The 17,992-nt window shown below is 53.7% G+C and overlaps 6 protein-coding genes across 6 annotated transcripts; 3 read left to right on the top strand and 3 right to left on the bottom strand.

Moving 5' to 3' along the window:
- Positions 1 to 4,326: 4,326 nt before the first annotated feature.
- Positions 4,327 to 4,886, bottom strand: PHYSODRAFT_284739 (hypothetical protein). Its single transcript, XM_009520475.1, has 2 exons — positions 4,675 to 4,886; positions 4,327 to 4,566 (listed from the first exon to the last, which is right to left on the bottom strand). Exons 1-2 carry the CDS (start codon positions 4,845 to 4,847, stop codon positions 4,434 to 4,436), a joined length of 306 nt encoding a protein of 101 aa, XP_009518770.1. The 5' UTR covers positions 4,848 to 4,886; the 3' UTR covers positions 4,327 to 4,433.
- Positions 4,887 to 5,393: 507 nt separating this feature from the next.
- Positions 5,394 to 7,721, top strand: PHYSODRAFT_257960 (hypothetical protein; the record flags this gene model as incomplete). The annotated part of the gene is made up of 1 exon (XM_009520474.1): positions 5,394 to 7,721. The coding sequence occupies one exon, from the start codon at positions 5,394 to 5,396 to the stop codon at positions 7,719 to 7,721; it is 2,328 nt and encodes a 775-aa protein (XP_009518769.1).
- A 132-nt stretch (positions 7,722 to 7,853) lies between these two features.
- On the bottom strand, positions 7,854 to 10,178 carry PHYSODRAFT_487245 (hypothetical protein; the record flags this gene model as incomplete). Its single annotated transcript, XM_009520473.1, has 2 exons — positions 7,854 to 8,224; positions 8,291 to 10,178. The coding sequence occupies 2 exons, from the start codon at positions 10,176 to 10,178 to the stop codon at positions 7,854 to 7,856; spliced, it is 2,259 nt and encodes a 752-aa protein (XP_009518768.1).
- Positions 10,179 to 11,204: 1,026 nt separating this feature from the next.
- Positions 11,205 to 11,531, top strand: PHYSODRAFT_324687 (hypothetical protein; the record flags this gene model as incomplete). The annotated part of the gene is made up of 1 exon (XM_009520472.1): positions 11,205 to 11,531. One exon carries the CDS (start codon positions 11,205 to 11,207, stop codon positions 11,529 to 11,531), a length of 327 nt encoding a protein of 108 aa, XP_009518767.1.
- A 6-nt stretch (positions 11,532 to 11,537) lies between these two features.
- Positions 11,538 to 13,556, top strand: PHYSODRAFT_310791 (hypothetical protein; the record flags this gene model as incomplete). The annotated part of the gene is made up of 3 exons (XM_009520471.1): positions 11,538 to 12,303; positions 12,370 to 13,001; positions 13,236 to 13,556. The coding sequence occupies 3 exons, from the start codon at positions 11,538 to 11,540 to the stop codon at positions 13,554 to 13,556; spliced, it is 1,719 nt and encodes a 572-aa protein (XP_009518766.1).
- A 2,712-nt stretch (positions 13,557 to 16,268) lies between these two features.
- On the bottom strand, positions 16,269 to 17,767 carry PHYSODRAFT_257966 (hypothetical protein; the record flags this gene model as incomplete). Its single annotated transcript, XM_009520470.1, has 2 exons — positions 16,269 to 17,549; positions 17,570 to 17,767. 2 exons carry the CDS (start codon positions 17,765 to 17,767, stop codon positions 16,269 to 16,271), a joined length of 1,479 nt encoding a protein of 492 aa, XP_009518765.1.
- Positions 17,768 to 17,992: the final 225 nt, after the last annotated feature.

Below are 17,992 nucleotides of genomic sequence, written 5' to 3'. Positions count from 1 at the left end.
GCAGATATTGGACGGATACTCTATTGCAAGTATCCCTCCTATAGATTGAAGCAAAAACGAAAGCGGGAAGGCAGTAGCAGAGTGAGCGCGCTTAGCAGCTTCGATTTGATAGATTATGGTGACTCTAGAGAGCTATTCGCAGCCTGACACGAATCTCTCATTCGTTTGTATTTACCTCGTGCTTTTCCAGAAGTCGCATCGGAAAGGTCTTCCTCAAAACGTAGATAGAGTTGTCAATGTAAGTGGGGCCATCGTCCATGTGACGCGAATTCATTTCGCTAGGTTAAACAAGTCCCGACAAGATCCATTGGAATGCATGTCCTGTATTTTGGCACTTTGTAATCCGTTGTTGGTGCAAGATCGTGATATTTTTTATACTGAGGTTGTGAAGACCAAGCTACTTGCATTCAAACTGTTATTGTTTAGCCATTGATTGGCAGTGAGTTTACGATTGTGGGTCTAAATAAAGTGTTGCTTCTTATACCTTCCAGTTAGACGTCTCCACCTTCGGTAGCTACACTTCCATTGACCTGGCTTTGGCTGAATTGCTTGGAATTCGTCGGTCTCCTAGGTGGCAATGCCTTGCCAGATTTCTTCTGCTTCTGTAGAAGGGCCGATATTCTTGAGCGTATTTCGTTTTCGCCTGGCAAATTGTATCGTCGAGGATACGCTTTTGTAATAAATTCTCGCATTCTGGCCGGTCCCATCTTGGTACTGGCATCAGCCACCCCGCGATTGAAGAGCTTCTCCACTTCTTCACTGTACAGAGCAATATATTTTGCACCGTACATGTACCCTTTCTTCTGCCTGCGAGCCCATCCTGGCGCTAATTGTTTCTGCTCTCGAGTCATTTTGACGCACTTCTTCGCCGCTGCGATTACCTTTCTGCCCAGACCGGTTGACTCAATTATATCCCTAAAGCCCCCCCCCTGTTTGCATGTCCATAAGACTCCGCTTTGCATACTCTTCGACGTCTTTTTCAGAAAAGTCACGGCCGTGGGGGTCATTACCAAGTGTGGGGCGCTCACATCTCATATCGCTCGTCCGCATTCGTAGTTGACCAAACCGAGTAATTTGGATTCCTGATAAAGCACCAATAGAACCACCAGGAAGCGCCACAACTGTTGACGTTTCACTTGTGGCTTCTGCATCATTCCCAATTGGCTCAAACTGCTCACATTCATCTTCACTGTCACTACTAAAATTACCTAATTCGATGTCACTGTCCAAAGTGTCATCACGAAGATCCAATTTCTGGCGATTACGGTCATGAGTCGTATTGCAGTAGCACCGACCAAGTGTCGGACACACACACACTATGCATCCATCTCCAACGCCAGAATATTCAAATGTCGTGAGTTTGAACGATGGCCACGTTTTGACGTCAAAACGCTCTTTCCATAGCGAAGGGGACGTAAATGGCGGGTGTTCGTAAACGACCTCATTGAAACGAGTAAAAAGTCGGCCTAACGACTTCGCCAACGGCTCCACCGCTTCGTAAACAAACTTCATCTTGGCGCGATTGTATTCCACTAACTCCACTATACAATTCGGAAGACCGCCATCAGACGTTAAAGCTGTTACCACTTCCTGCGGGGTTGTAGCGTCGTGGCCTTGACAAACCCAAGCTTTCACTTTACGCGTTGCAGTTGCAAAATGGGCATCTAGGACGCACTTCCCATCTTGGGTCTCAGAGTGGATTAACCGAACGACCTCGATATTGTTCAAAGCGCCAACGAGAGGAAGCATGAGCGCTAGATACGTGTTTTGATAATACGAAGCATTATCGGACTGAAACGTCACGCGCTTGATAAATGGGAACGCTCGGTGAACCGACAATAATATCCCCTCAACTAGTGCGACCACAGATTCTTTATCCTGTTTGTTATCCCCGTTTGAAATTTGATCGACGTACACTTTATTTTCGCGAGCAGAACCACTGGCAGCATCATACGTCCAGTAACGAAATAGGGCTCCATGCCACGACATTCCTCGTTTCCCATAGTGATCAACAGTCTTTTCGCGGAAATAGATTGGCTCAAGTTTCATTTTGAAATCAATGATAATGATCGCATCACTACTGCCCCTTTCATCCATACACTTGGTTTTTATTAGTTCAGCAGTTTCGTGAATCGCCCGCTGCTGGTTTGTCACCCGTACTCTGTGACCCAAGTAGAGCGCCATTTTTTCGTAAGCATCGTCCACAACTTCAAGTGTCGTTGGATCGGGATTTGTTGCCTCCAACTGCTGCCGGAGGTCAGTAAAAATGGTGTCCATGGCGATACACTGCTGGCAACTCACTGCACGTGATAACGTTTTAGTAGCGCCGCTTGATGCGTTGAGCCCATTTGCCGCCTCTGAGATGGTTCTTGCCGACGACTTCGTTTCAGATTGAGCTGCTTTCGCACGCGAATGTTTAGGTGCCTTCTTCTTGGGTTTCTTCGGCTTGGTCGTGTCTCCCGTCGACACAGGAGGGGTCGCAAGCCCAAATTGAATTAAGTGCCGGGGGCGGTGACTCTCTTCCAGACGTTGACCATTCTCGAACGTTTGTTCTCCACCATACTTAAGCCACTCACGCAAAATAGCAAGACGTTCGAGCACACTCGTGCTGGTTGTGGGAAGCAGATCACGGACAATACGATCGAGTAATTGAAAATTATCGTTGATCAGAAACCCAGTGACGTAATTTACTGCCTTCCGAGGCTGTGACGTACCATGCGTCAAGATGGCGGCTAGTCGATAATATGTTCGTGCGGACATCATATTTCCAGGGGTTCGTTGGTGCCCATACTGGTCAAACATTACATTTATCGGTTTACGCCTCTGTATGGCAGGAACAGATACCCGCTCCCCGTCCAACTTGACCGATTTCGTCCCCCAAGACAGAAAGGCAACGTTTTCCATGGAGAGGATGTGGCGGACAGCTTCAGACACAACTGCTGGGTCGAATCTTTGCCTTGTGACTTTACTCACTTCCAGCGCACCTTCATATAAAAGGATCTGAAGATCTCTGCAACCCGCTAAGTGAGCTTTCCGTCCAATGCAAACTCCATTAACATCGATGCAAATATCTTGGAGGCTCTTCAACGAATATGAACCGCACAGTAGCGCGCGCACACTTCGGTATTCGAGAGAGCCCTTCCGCGTTTTCGCTAATACGTTCACAGACGTCGTCACCAATCTATCGTTAGCACAAGTCACCGGGTTTAACCGGGTCGCAAAGATCTCTAAAAACGCACTAGATGCACTGGTACCGCACAACGTTTCTGAAATACATTGCAGTAATCGAAACACGAGATTGGACGCCACAGTGCGCTGATATGCTGCATCAGTCGTGCTGGAGTCCGAATCCGTCCAGAATTCCGCTGTTGATCTTGTTTTCTTTGACGGTAGATGCTTTAGAAAGGATTTCACTTCACTTTCGGGAAGAGAAAAAAACTTGAGGAGTGCTCGAATTGTTGGAAGTGTCCGGCGGACAGCGGTTGGCGTTAATGTCGGCGGACTCACAAACATTCGTTCGACTTGAATCCGATTCGAACATCGCAAACGCGGGGATTTGAAGGGGCTGGAATTATTATAACTTTGACCTTGCTCGCAACTGTTATCAGCGGTGGCATCGATTTCAGCAGCATGTATCACCTCGCCGTACGACTTTGGGACACTCTCGGCTTCATTAGTACCAGCGACATCGATAAGCAAGTCTCTATCAGCATTTTCCGTCTGCATACCAAAGCTTAGTGAGCGTGACGCCTGTGATTTCCGTTCCGCTGTCGCCGCGAACGCTTCAATTGCTACTGGAGTACTAACCCCAATTCGAGGCTCTATTGCGACAGATTTTCCACCCTCGACACGGGGGCTGCATGCGTGTGGCAGGTCGTGCTCGACCACCGAGCCATCACATCTTCTCCACTTCAATCCAGTATTATCGGATTCCCCACGTTCATACGCCACACAACACAGCTCACTACCAGTATCATTACCCATATCCCGTAAAATCTGCTGCGAAACCTGCAGCGAAGACCACTCTTCAGCTTTATCTTCTTTTCGTGCGCCGCATGCAGCATCCTTCTGGTGCTGAGGCTTCCGAGATTGTGCATTGCCTGCACTACAAACCACAGCAAAGTCGATAGGACGTCCTGCATAGCATTTGATGTCTGCTACAAGGTTATCACACACGTCTCCTCCCATGTGATCGACGCTTCTCTTCGCCGCTTTCTCCGACGAGCACCCCTTTTGAATATCTTGGTCAGCTTGAAAGAGGTCCGAATTCTCGCGTGCTGACTGCTTCCTGCTGTCGGTACATGCTGCAGCAAAGCTTCCTCCACCCCCAGCATTGCGTTCCGTGCGGTTAGCGCCAAAATCATTCGCGCGGGCAGCCCTCTGAACGCGCGATTTGTAGCCAGCGAGTGCAGCAGCCTTGATTGAATCCGCTATCAGGTAAGAATAGTGATCTGGACCATTTTTGCGGCGTTCCTGGATCTGTGCTTGGGATGCTCGCCGTGCACGAGCTTCCGCACCAGCTTTGGCGGCATTAGCAATTGCAATTGCCACGTTGACGCCTTTGCTCTGGTAATTACAAAGAGAGAGAAATAAAGAGTGTGTTCATTAGCTCAAGGTTAGACCTCAAAAAGTATAATTCAGTAAGCTATTAGTGATTGAGATCTTTTAGCGTACCGGATAGTCGGGGTTATTGCAGCTTCGGAGACGCTTTGATCCAGCTGCAGCCGCAGCAGCATCAGACTGCAAGCTCTCATTTCCTTGTTACATATTACACCTTGCCCTAGAGACTGCTTGCGCTTTCTGGTGCGCACTAACAGCAAACCATCTTCTTCTTTATCGGTCGCCATTGTGCAGATGCCCAGATGAGGGAGCTGAAAGCAGCGGCGACCGTTCAGTTATGATAAACTTGCAATAAACCTCTGACTACATTCCAGTATGGCGTGCTGATCTTGTGTTCATTGCACCTGGAGCACAAGCACACTTCTTCCCAAACTTTCTAATTACCTATCCATGACCAACCAGAGCTTGTTGCCAAAGTTTCAGGTCGATCCGAGCCATATTAATAAAAAAAGAATTTATGATGTGCACGGAAAAATGTTCCCTGTTCGAGGCGACGCCTGTTAAGTCTTATAAGAACGAGAAGGCATCAAGTACTAAAAAATGATATGCATGAAGCTCAGAGTTCCTGAGAAGCAGCCAATTGCTTCCCAATTTGAACAATGCGATGCTACCGAGGGACCAATCGATCAACCAACGTGGAACAGCCTGAAAATAGTGTGGCCTTCGCCTCTGGCGACGCCTCCAGCGCTCATTTCGATTTCGGGTTGACTTCGAGTCTCGTTTTGCGAAGTTTTGCTGAGTTTATGAAGCACATTCGGGCCTCGCTCAGTAGCATGACCTGGGCCAATGCTCAGAGCAAACCGGCGCCCCCCGACCGCTCCATGTCGACGTGGTCGATGCACTACTTCGAGCAGCAGAAGCAGCTCAAGTGCCAGCAGAAACTCACAAGCAAATTGCGACCGGCAGCTATCGGCGCTGGCGTCGCCGTGTTCGGCCGCATCGTGCTCATGCCGGTGATGCTCATGTCGGTGTTCGGGCTCACGGGCTATCTCTCGGACGGCACGTTCCTCATCGAGTACAAGGACAGCTACTTTGCCTACAGCCAGATGGACCTGGTCATGTCGGGCGGCTGCACGCCGTGCCACACGTACTGCAAGAGGGTCTTGCTGCAGATGAACACGTTCAACCACGAGGCGCTGATGAGCAAGCCCACTTTCGAGGATCTCTACACGGCCACGTCCTGGGACTACGACCTTCTTAGCAGTGAAGCGCTCGCACTAGCCGAGAGACTCGAAGCGAGTGGGGCCATTTGTTCGGGTGGCGTGGACGAGTGGGGTTCCCCCCTCTCGATCATCACCGGCACGGCGGCGGAAGTGGTCGAGATAATTGAGACGCTGAACCTCTCGGTGACCCCCCTGGAGCTCGCAGAAGCCAAGAAAGGGATCGAGACCAAGGACGAATGCATCACGAAATGGGCCGTCGAGGGCCACTTGAGGCTCTTCATGTTCCAGGCCGTGAAGAACAGCATCGACTACTCCTCCATCCCTGCCGCAGACTTTAATGTCTACCCGGAATACGCCGACTGCCGCCCTCCGGTGAACAATGCAGGGATTATTGGAGAGAAACTGGCGCTCTCCACCGCTGGAGAAGACCTTGTGTCTGTTGTGCCCGATATTCTCAAGCTTTTCCCGTACAGCTTCGACAGCAGCCTGCCGGTGATCTCGAGGATGCTGGCCACTACCAGTCCGACCATTTACCACGTTGCGGCCGTTAACCAGTCGCTGTTCCGAGGCTACTACGGAGGTTGCCGAGTGCGTACAGTGAACACGACGGGCGTTTACATCGAGGACACGTGCACCATCAACAAGCACTGGCAGAACTATGGCCTGATGCTGCAGGCACCCGACGACATTCCGGCGTGTACGACCGGCAGCGACAGTATCTGCATCCACAACTACTATAACTCGCTCTGGGAGTGGGTCACCGGAACGGACAGCACTCCTGGCCGCGCGCTCATGAAGATCAGCGTGTTTCGCAATCGATACGCGGACACCGTCGCGTTGAGCGTTCTACCAGGGATGGTCATGGTGCAGATGCTGCTCATGGGGGTCATCAGTCTGTACCAGATCATGTCCCACAAGCGCTCGGTACTGTTGACGCAGATCTGGGCGTACCGCTGCCAGAACGGCCGCATGCAAGTGCTGTACCTGGCCCAGATCACGTACCACTTGATCTACAACTCGGACTTGTACTACGTGGGGCTTGTCACGGGCACGTTGACTGTCGAGTCGGTGGCCAACCTCACCTTTGGCTTCTTCATCTTCTCGTACTCGTTTATCAACCTGGCCAAGGCGCGGTCGGGCGAACAGCAGCTCGATCGCTACTTCCGCCTCACGTGGGAGATCATGCAGATCTTCATCACGACTTGTGTGGCTGCGTTGCTGTACTCGATCCGATCCACGTCGCTGAGCTGGATCGTTGACTACAATGGTCAGCTGCTGCGCAAGACGACGACGCTCGGCAAGAAATACTGCGGCCTGCACGACTCGTGCTTCCTCATGCACGTCAACCTGGCTGTTGTAGTCGCGGTTATCTCCACGGCTTTAGGATTGGTGGCGCTGTCGGCCTCCTTCTTTGCTCAGAAGCGCTACGGCAAGAGGCTTGCTGTAAGGCGTCAGTCGTCCTATAGTTCGGCTACAAAGGTGGCCAGCTTGGCCAAGGGGGCCAACAGGTACATCATCCACAACAGCAAGTCGGCCAGTTTGTCCAGGAAGGAGAAGATGGAGGTAGTGGATGAACTCCCTCCGCCACCTCTCACGACGTTCGAAGAGCACTGTCTCGGCTCGCCATTTACCAGACTTTTCAAGGACTGTGACGACTTCGCCTGCATGCAGTACATGGGCAAGCGCTGCACGAGCGTGGAGGCGTTGCTGCTCACGGGCTACCTCTTCTACGGCCAGCACGTCTACCAGGCTGGATCAGTAGTGCTGCTACTGCTGGCGCGACTCATACCGAGAAAGCTGTTGCGGACTTTCAACGTGCTGCTCATCCGTTGGTACATGGACCCAGACCATGGTACACTCACGCACGCGCTGTCCTGCACGTGGTTCAAAGCGAGTGAAGAGAACTACAGGATCTCAGAGGCGACACCAGTAGCCTAAAGACAGATAATACTATCCTAGGTTTACTCGAAAATGATCTTTTTGAGATCTATCTTGACCTAGCCAAAGTGATCATCAGAAAATGCTTTACAATTGATCACTGTATTTTCATTGCTTGGATTTTCTTGCAGCTCACGACAATGGTGTGGCTTCCGACAGTTTGTAGTTCTCGTTGCTAGCGTGGAACCACGTGCAGGACAGCGCGTGGGTGAGTGAGCCGTCCTCCGGGTCCATGTGCCAGCGGATGAGGATCACGTTGAACGTCCGCAAGAACTTGCGAGGGATCAGCCGCGCCATGAGCAGCAGCACCACAGACCCGGCCTGGTAGATGTTCTGGCCGTAGAAGAGGTAGCCCGTGAGAAGCAAGGCCTCGACGGTCGTGCAGCGCTTGCCCATGAACGTCATGTACGCGAAGTCGTCGCAGTCTTTGAAGAGTTTCGTGAAGGGGCAACCGAGACAGTGCTGCTCGAACGACGTCAGCTCATGGAGAAGAACAGGCTTGGCTTCCGCTTGCTCGGCCTTCAGATCCTTGTTGGGGAGAATGATGGAGCTCTGAGACTGGTGTCGACTGGCGTACAACGAGGCAGTGCGGCTGGACACCGAGGACGCGAAACTCTGGATGTTCTCCCAGTGTTTACTGCGCTTCTGGATGATAAAGGACGTCGCGAAGGCGATGAGCCCCAACACCGTCGAGATGACCAGCACTACGACGGCCAAGTTGACGTTCATGAGGATGCACGAGTCATTGAGTTTGCAGTATTTGGCCCCGCGCGCGGTTGTCTTGCGCAACAATTCTCCGTTCCAGTCGACGAAGAACGAGAGCGACGTCTCCCTCACGGACAGCAGCAACGTGGCCACACACGGCGTGATAATAATCTGCATGGTCTCCCAGGTCAGTCGGAAGTGGCGATCCAGCTGCTGCTCCCCGGAGCGAGCTTTAAGCAGGTTGATGTACGTGTACGAGAAGACGAAGAAGCCAAAGGTGAGGTTGGCCACCGATTCGACCGTCAACGTGCCGGTGGCCAGCCCCAGGTAGTACAGATCCGAGCTGAAGGCCAAGTGGTAGGTGACCTGAGCCAGGTAAAGCACCTGCATGCGGCCGTTCTGGCAGCGGTACGCCCAGATCTGCGTCAACAGCACCGAGCGCTTGTGGGACATGATCTGGTACAGACTGATGACCCCCATGAGCAGCATTTGCACCATGACCATCCCTGGTAGAACGCTCAACGCGACCGTGTCCGCGTATCGGTTGCGGAACACGTTGATGTACTCGGACACCCGCCCCTCGACGCTGGAATCTACTTCACTGATCCACTCCCAGAGCGAGTTGTAGTAGTTGTGCACGCAGACGTTCGTCGTACTGCACACTGGGATGTCGTCGGGCGACTGGATCATGAGGCCGTACGTCTCCCAGCGCTTGACGGCAGTGCAGCTCTCTTCAATGTACACGCCCGTGGTGTTGACTTCCCGCACTCGACAGCCAGCGTAGTACGCGCGGAACAGCGGTTGGATCACGGTCTTGGCTGGGTGGTAAGTGTTGTGCGCTACCATCACGCGCGACACGGCCGGTAAGCTGCTGTCAAAGCCGTAGGGGAACTGCTTCAGTAGATCCGGCACCACTGCGAGTAGATCTTCTCCGTTGGTGCTGAGCGCGAGCTTGGAGCCGACGATGTTGTCGTTCGACACAAGCGGCCGGCACTCAGTGTACTCGGGGAAGACGTTGAAGTCGGCCGCCGGGATGGACGAGTAGTCGGCGCTGTCCTTGACGGTCTGGAACTGGAACAGGTGAATCAGCGCGATGATGGCCCACTTGGTCGTGCACTCGTCCTTCAACTCGACTCCTTTCTCGAGTTCCGCGATCATTTGCGGTGCTACCGAAAGGTTCAAGACGATAATGACCTGTAGAAGCTCCTCTGCGGAGGTGGTGACGACTGTATTGGGGGAGCCCCATTCGTTCACGCCTCCGGTGCAGATCGCGCCGTTGGCGTCAAGGGCGTCGCCCAGCGCCAACGCTTCGGCGCTGAGCACGCTGTAGTCCCAGGTTGTCGCAGTGTACAGGTCTTCGAACATGGGCTTGCTCTTGAGCGCCTCGTGGTTGAACGTGTTGAGCAGGAACATGGCCCGTCGACACGGGATGTGGCAGCCCGTGCAGCCCCCGGTCATGACGAGGTCGCGCTCGTTGAAGGCGAAGTAGCTGTCCTTGGACTCGATGAAGAACGCGGCGCCGTTCATGTAGTTGGTGCTCGTGAAGATGAGCAGAACGAGCAGCGGAGCCAAGACAATTCGCCCCGTGACGGCGAGAACGGCGCCGATTACTTGCAGCCCGATCTTCCGGCCTCCTTGCTTCTGCTTGGCGCGACGGCTTTTACGCTGCTCAAAGTACGCGGTCGCCCATGTCGATGGTTTATCCTGAGGTTCAAGGGTTGGTGCGGCCTCGTACTGGACCGACTCCGTCATGATGATAGTCAGCGAAGAACACCAAGTGCAGCGTCCAAATACTACCAAGTGCGTCGACAAGTACGTATGATAGTCTAGTAGTGTTGTTCCGTGCCGCCAAGATAGGTAAGTGTCAGCCCCTATATTTGCTTCACTGCTGTCCCAGCTACATGGAACACGCGTCAGGCAGGACCTTGTACTTGCTCGGTGACTTATCCCGTGAAAATAGGCGCCCAGTTCCTGATAAACGGCTCCGTCCTGCACATGTGGAAAACGACCTCGGATATTGAGCGCATGGTCAAGATAATGGTAGAGATTGAGGAGGGGGGAGGTAACAACTCAAGCCTACGAAAAAAAATGGTGATGCGGCTGCTACTTGCCAAACTTTATTCAACTAGCGGCCCCTCTGCGATCCCATTAACTTGCTCATAGCGGTAGTCGTGCGCTATAGTACTTGGGCGAGGGTTATCCCAATGTTTCCCAAGAATATTTCCAAAACTTGCATTTGTTGTGCTACCAACGTCCCCCTAGGTGCGTCCAACGTCCTCATCAAAAATATTGCCGCAGATGAAAATACCTAGGTTGTTCTCTGCATTTTGTGCCGTCTCGTCGCTATTTATTCCCTCAACATGTTGGCCTGTGTGCGCGCAGTGCAGCTCCCAACAGTGAGCTAAGTCGTGGTCAATGTCACAATGGAGACAACAAGAGGTAAACAAATCCGAGGTTCCGCCTCGAAAGCGCTCCTTCTTGCACGATTCGTTCTTCCAGAGCCCCACTCTGGCCTCCATCACAGCCGAAGAAGGCTCGTGCCGACCGACGCCGTTCCTCAAGCGTTCTTCCTCCTTAAACCAGCAAGCGACACCCAAGCGTGTGACTGTGCGAGACTCACTCTTCCAAAGCCCCACTCCAGCCTTCATTACAGCCGAAAGCTCCTCCCGAACTACAACAGCTTTAACGTCTCTCACCGATAGTGTAACATTCGTGATCGAAACCGGAGATCAGTCGCGTACTAGTTCTTTTCTTCGAGGATCATTCTCAAAAGCAAAGATGTGGACGAGAGCAAACACAATTCACCCCCAACGAACCGATTCAACGTGGTCCGCGACGTATTACGAGCAAGAACGAGAGCGGCGGAGTAAATCCGAGCGATGGTATCGCCAGATCCGACCGGCTTCAGTCGGTGCCTACCTCGCTATCATTGGGAGGATCGTGGTGGCGCCACTGATGATGTTGTTCGTCTTTGTGTTCACGGATTACCTCACAACCGGGACGTTTCTAATCGAGGCCAAGGACAGCTACTTCGCCTTCAGTGAAATGGACCTCGTCATGTCTGGCGGGTGCACGCCGTGCCACATTGAGTGCAAGAAGGTGTAGCATCAAATGGCGACATTCCACCACGAAGCGCTCATGAGCAAGCCCACTTTCGAGGATCTCTACACTGCCACGTCTTGGGACTACAGTATCCTCAGTGCTGAGGCACTCGCACTGGCCGCGCGACTTGAATCTAGTGGTGCAATTTGTTCCGGAGGCGTGGACGAGTGGGGGTCCCCCCTCTCGATCATCACTGGAGAGGCCGAGGAGATCGTGGAGATCATTGAAACTCTCCAGCTCTCGGTCGATCCGCAGCAGGTCATGGAAGCCAGGAAGGGCATCGAGCTGAAGGCCCAATGCGTCACCAAATGGGCCGTCGAGGGCCATCTCCGTCTGTTCAAGTTCCAGGCCGTGAAGAACAGCATCGACCACTCGTCCATCCCAGCGGCGGATTTTAACGTATTCCCAGAGTACACTGAGTGCCGCCCCGAGGTGCCGAACGAGGGCGTTGTGGGCGAGAAACTCGCACTCGCGACTGGAGGCGAAGATCCCGTTTTGGTTGTGCCGGATCTGCTTAAGTTGTTCCCCTATAGCTTCAGCAGCAGCATCCCGCCGGTCTCCCGAGTCGTGGCCACGTCCAGCCCCACCGTCTACCCGGCCAAGACCGTCACGCAGTCTTTGTTTCGAGCCTACTACAGCGGCTGCCGCGTGCGCACAGTCAACACGACGGGGATTTACGTGGAAGACACGTGCACGTTGTCCAAGCGGTGGCAAAACTACGGTCTCATGCTGCAAGCACCCGACGATATTCCAGTGTGTAGTACCGGCACGGAAAGTATCTGCATTCACAACAACTACAACTCGCTCTGGGAGTGGGTCACGGGCACCGACAGCACGCCAGGCCGCGCGCTCATGAAGATCAGCGTGTTCCGCAACCGATACGCGGACACGGTCGCGTTGAGCGTTCTACCAGGGATGGTCATGGTGCAGATGCTGCTCATGGGGGTCATCAGTCTGTACCAGATCATGTCCCACAAGCGCTCGGTGCTGTTGACGCAGATCTGGGCGTATCGCTGCCAGAACGGCCGCATGCAAGTGCTGTACCTAGCCCAGATCACGTACCACTTGATCTACAACTCGGACTTGTACTACGTGGGGCTTGTCACGGGCACGTTGACTGTCGAGTCGGTGGCCAACCTCACCTTTGGCTTCTTCATCTTCTCGTACTCGTTTATCAACCTGGCCAAGGCGCGGTCGGGCGAACAGCAGCTCGATCGCTACTTCCGCCTCACGTGGGAGATCATGCAGGTGCTCATTACCACTGGAGTGGGCTCGGTCCTCTACTCGTCGTACCTCACGTCGCTGCCCTGGATCATCGACTACAACGGCAAACTGCTGCTGAAAACCACCGTCGAAGGCGCCAAGTACTGCGGGCTGCACGACTCGTGCATCGTCATGCGCCTCAACCTGGCCATCATGGCCGTGATCGCCTCCACTCTGCTAGGACTTGTGGCCCTGTCCGCCTCGTACGTCGCGCAGAAGCACAGCAGGCCGTGGGAACGTGTTGGTCAGTCGCTAGCGCGCATCCGGTTGGGAAATCACATCAGGAGCTTTGGAACCCCCCGAACAGCGCTGGAGAAGGTGGCGAGAGGTCAAGCGCCTCACTTTGGTGTTCTACCTCGTGCTCGGTTCGCCATTCTCGGAGGGAAACACAAGCGCGTTGGGCCCACGGATCACCAGATCACCACGACGCTCACTACATTTGAGGAGTTTTGTCTCGGCTCGGAGTTCACCAAACTCTTCATGGACTGCGACGACTTCGCCTACGTGACGTTCATGGACCAGCGCTGTACTAGCGTCGAGGCCTTGCTGCTCACGGGCTATTTGTTCTACGGCAAGCACGTGTACCAGGCGCCGTCCGTGGTGTTGCTGCTGCTGCTGGCGCGACTGTTTCCGCCCAAATTCCTGCAGACTTTTAACATCCTTTTGCTGCGGTGGTGGGTGCACCCGGATCACGGCACGCTCACACACGCGTTGTCGTGCACGTGGTACACGGCGAGTGAAGCCGAAGCCACGCCCATTGCGTAGCCGAAGTTGGTATTCGTTGAGGGTGAGGAAGCAGCAAGATCGAAGGAATAACAAACTCTGAACCTACAGGAGGCCAGCTTTCAGGCTTTTAGCACTTCGAAAGTCTGGCTACTGTAGTTTTCGTAATACACTGCACGAAAGCTACACACAGATACAACTACGACATCACGAATGCATAATGCTTGACACTAATTCTGCAGCGCATCGAAGAGCAACTTCTTTATCACGACGTTGGCTTCAAACTTCTCCAACCAGGGCTTGAAGACAACGAGAGCCTGCACACAAACGAAAAAAAGGTGAACCTGGCAAGCTGAGTCGCCTCTTGACGAAAATAGCATTAGAAGCACCAAGATTAAGACTTTCTGGGTGTAGCTAGACCAGATGAGAGCAACGAGCACTCGTCGGAGCTGTGTTCGTCAATGTGTTGAAGCCGAGGCGTGAGAATATTGATGCAATGCAACTTCGATTTTCCAGCCTCCTACCTCATTTTGAAGCACGCAGTCGATGCCATTGACGAGTTCCTCAAGCATTTCGCTGATGCCGTCAGGGGCGACAGTGTAGATGCAGCTGGCCAGAAATGGCGCGATCTGCCGGCCAAATCTAAAGTATGTCAATGAACAACTTGACAACCAGATGAGTTTTAATTCCCGCACCGCATCGCGACTTTCGGTTGTGGGGAACTCGAAGTGCGCTCCGTGACGAACCAGCACTTCCATGCTCTGCAGTCCCCACGACTTCATGGTGGGAGATAGCTCGGATGTCGACGTGTCCTGGCCAGCAAAAGCACCCGCTAGCTGAGCTTACCACAAAGTAATTCGTCGGTTGCAGTCTAACCATGCACTTACCTTGTCGAGAAAGTCGAATTCGGGTTCGAGTGGCCCAAGAATTTCCATTGCGATGCAGCCGAGGCGCAACGTGGCGACTTTGGTGGGAGGGGTTTCCTCGATGCTCGGACACGGGCCATTATTCATACCCTCGTGGTCCAATAGTATGTCCAGGATTTGTGGCCGTCTGCATGCCAGCGCCAGTTGAATGGCGTTCTCCCCTTTATCATTCGTCCAGCACGTCGATACCTTTCTCCCAAGCAGATACGCGACGGAGGAGGGCGCGTCGTATTCCACTGCAGTCTGCAGCAGACGCCCACCGAGCTGAAGGAGATGCAGCAGTAGGAAAGACAACCGTCACAAAACTGAGGCTGAAGTTGTGGGTGGAAGGCAAAGATGAACGTACGGAAAGGCGATCACCAGGTGCTAATTCCCTCTGAAGACGTTCGTACAGAGCTTCGAGCACTTCGGCAAAATCATGATGGACGGCCATCGTCAGAGCCAGCTCCTGCCATGAACAACGAAAACAAAAGCACACACACATAATGAGTAAGCGGAGATAACCTCGTCACGACAGGTACCAAGCCAACTTACGCCGTCTGCGATGACCAGGCTCGGGAATTTATCCGCCAGCAGCTCCACAATGTCCACGAACGTTCGAGCCCGCTTGCGAGCAGCCTCGACGTGGCTCGAGCACGCTTATCACTGCCACGAACGTCTCATGAGAGGGGCGATACTAGACACGCACAGCAAGTTGATAATGTGCTGTGCCATCCAGTTTGCCCTCCTATTTAGCGCACTAGTTGGTGTTCGCACACTATTACGCTGGGAGGGGTTCATGCACTCGGCCATTGGCGATGTTGTTCCGCGCGCGCAGAGAGTAGTCGTAGCTTCGGACGCCACGATAGCAATGGTGCCGGCGATGATCATGGCCAGCATGTCGCTGTCGGACTTCAAGTGTAGGACGGCACGGAGAAACTTTTCTAGTCGTGGACAGCTATTGTGCCTTGACAGCAAGGCCTTCTTACGGACTTATCCAAGTTACAAAAAGATTTTCGGCTGACACGTCGATCGAGGTTTGACGCACTCCACACCAAATACTACATTTAACTTGGCTCAATCTTCACTACGCCACAGGAGTCGCTTCTTCCAGCCAGTAGTGCTCTGCACTCGCGTGGTACCAAGTGCAGGACTGCGCGTGGGAGACAATTCCCCTTTCAGGGTCCACGTACCAACGGATGAGAAGCACATTGAACGTCCTCAATAATTTTCTAGGCAGCAGCCGAGCCAGCAATAGCAGCACAATCGATGAAGCCTGGTAAATGTGCTTTCCGTAAAATACATAGCCGGTCAGCAGCAGCGCCTCAACACTCGTGCAGTGCTTCCTTCGGTAACAAACATAGGCAAAATCTCCGCAATCCTTAAACATTCTGCAGAATGGCGAGCCAAGACAATGTTGCTCAAAACTTGTGAGCGGGACTTCCTGGTCAAACGGAAGGACACTTGACACGCACACGACAGACCTTCTCGATCGGGGCTCCGCTGCATTTGATGTCGACTCGGGTCGGATGATAGCCGAGTTTCGCGGTAGTACCAAAGAAAATACCGAGGATGCTCGTCCGAGGGTGACTCCGTCCTGACGCAGCCTCCCATGACTAAGCCGAGCCATGTAAACCTGTAAGGTGCTGTGCGCGGCAACAGCTTCTCTGAACCAGGATGGAGGCGGTCTCAGCGGCCAGCCCCAATACAGCGGAGATCATGGCGATTGTGACGGCCAGGTTGGCCTTCATTAGGATGCACGAGTCGTTGAGTCCGCAGTATTTCGCTCCTCGGTCCGTCGTCTTCCGCAGCAATTCGCCATTCCAGTCAACGACGAAGGCCAGCGACGTCACCTCACCGAGAACAGGGCCACTGCTACACAGGTCGTGATGACCACTTGCATGGTCTCCCAGGTCAGTCGGAAGTACCGATCCAATTGCTGCTCGCCCGAACGCGCCTTCACCAGGTTGATAAACGAGTACGAGAAGGCGAAGAAGCTGAACGTCAAGTTGGCCAGCGACTCCAGCGTCAGCGTCCCCGTGGCGAGGCCCAAGTAGTACAAATCCGAGTTGCGGGCCAAGTGATACGTGACTTGAGCGAGGTAGAGCACTTGCATCCGCCCATTCTGGCATCGATACGCCCATGTCTGAGTCAGCAACACCGAGCGCTTGTGTGACATCACTTGGTACAGGCTGATGATCCCCATGAGCAGCATCTGCAGCACTACCATCCCTGGTAGGACGCTTAGCTCCACAGTATCAGCGTAGCGACTTCGGAAGACGTTGATGTACTCGGCGATCCTCCCTTCCACGCTGGGATCAACCTTGCTCACCCACTCCCAGAGCGAGTTGTAGTAGTTATGGACGCACACACCGCTAGTGGTGCATACTGGAATGTCGTCGGGCGACTGGATCATGAGGCCATACGTCTCCCACCGCTTGATCAGAGAGCAAGTGTCTTCAATGTACACGCCCGTAGTGTTGACCTCTCGAACTCGACAGCCTCCGAAGTACGCGTGAAACAAGGACTGAGTGACAGTCGTGGCCTTGTGAACTGTGTTGTGCGCGGGCATCGTTCGAGACACGGGCGACAAGTTGCTCTTGAATTCGTACGGAAACTGCGTCAACAGTTCAGGGACAACTGCGAGCGGATCGTCCCCATCAGTGGCCAAAGCCAGCTTCACCCCGACGATGTTGTCATTCGAGACAGCAGGCCGACACTCGGTGTACTCGGGGAACACATTAAAGTCGGCGGCGGGGATCGACGAGTAGTCCAGGCTGTCCTTGACGGTCTGGAACTGGAACAAATGGATCAGGGCCATGATGGCCCACTTAGTCTCGCACTCGCTCTTGAGCTCAATCCCCTTCCTCAGCTCTGCCAGCATCTGCGGCGCCACTGATAGCTTCAGCACGGTGATCACATCGAGGATCTCCTCGCCTGTGGCTGTGATGACGATGTTTGGAGACCCCCACTCGTTCACACCACTCGTGCAGATGGCTTCATTGGCGTCCAGCGCATCTCCGAGCGCCAAGGCTTCAGCACTGAGAGCCGAATAATCCCACGACGTGGCAGTGAACAAGCTCTCGAAGTTGGGTTTGCTCTTGAGCACCTCGTGGTTGAATGCATCGGCCTGGAGCAGAGTCCTTTGACACGGGAGGTGGCATGGCCGCAGCCTCCCGTCATGACCAGGTCCATCTCGTTGAAGGCGAAGTAGCTGTCCTTGGCATCGATGAAGAACGTGCCGGTGGTGAGGTAACCAGTGCTGGCAAACACCAGAATGAGCATCATCGGCGCTAAGGCGATGCGCCCGACCACAGCAAGAGCGGCCCCGATCACGGCCGGCCTCATTCTTATAGCCCAACATTGCTCCTCGCTTAGAGCCTTCTGCTGCTCGAAGTACAGTGCCGCCCAGCTTGAGGGCTCTGATTCGGGCGGATGATGCCTCCGAACTCGGGATACCAGCCATCGAAGCCAACACGCGAGTACTGGAGTTGGACTGAGGGTCTGCACGTGGACATCGGCCGCCTCTGTAAACTGGGGGTGCGGATTCATCCGGCGCTTGCGGGCCCCATG

This window comes from Phytophthora sojae, assembly GCF_000149755.1.
Source record: "Phytophthora sojae unplaced genomic scaffold PHYSOscaffold_2, whole genome shotgun sequence".
NCBI classification, from domain to species: Eukaryota; Oomycota; class Peronosporomycetes; order Peronosporales; family Peronosporaceae; genus Phytophthora; species Phytophthora sojae.
Note: the sequence above shows the minus strand (reverse complement) of the source record. Positions and strands in the feature narration are given on the sequence as shown.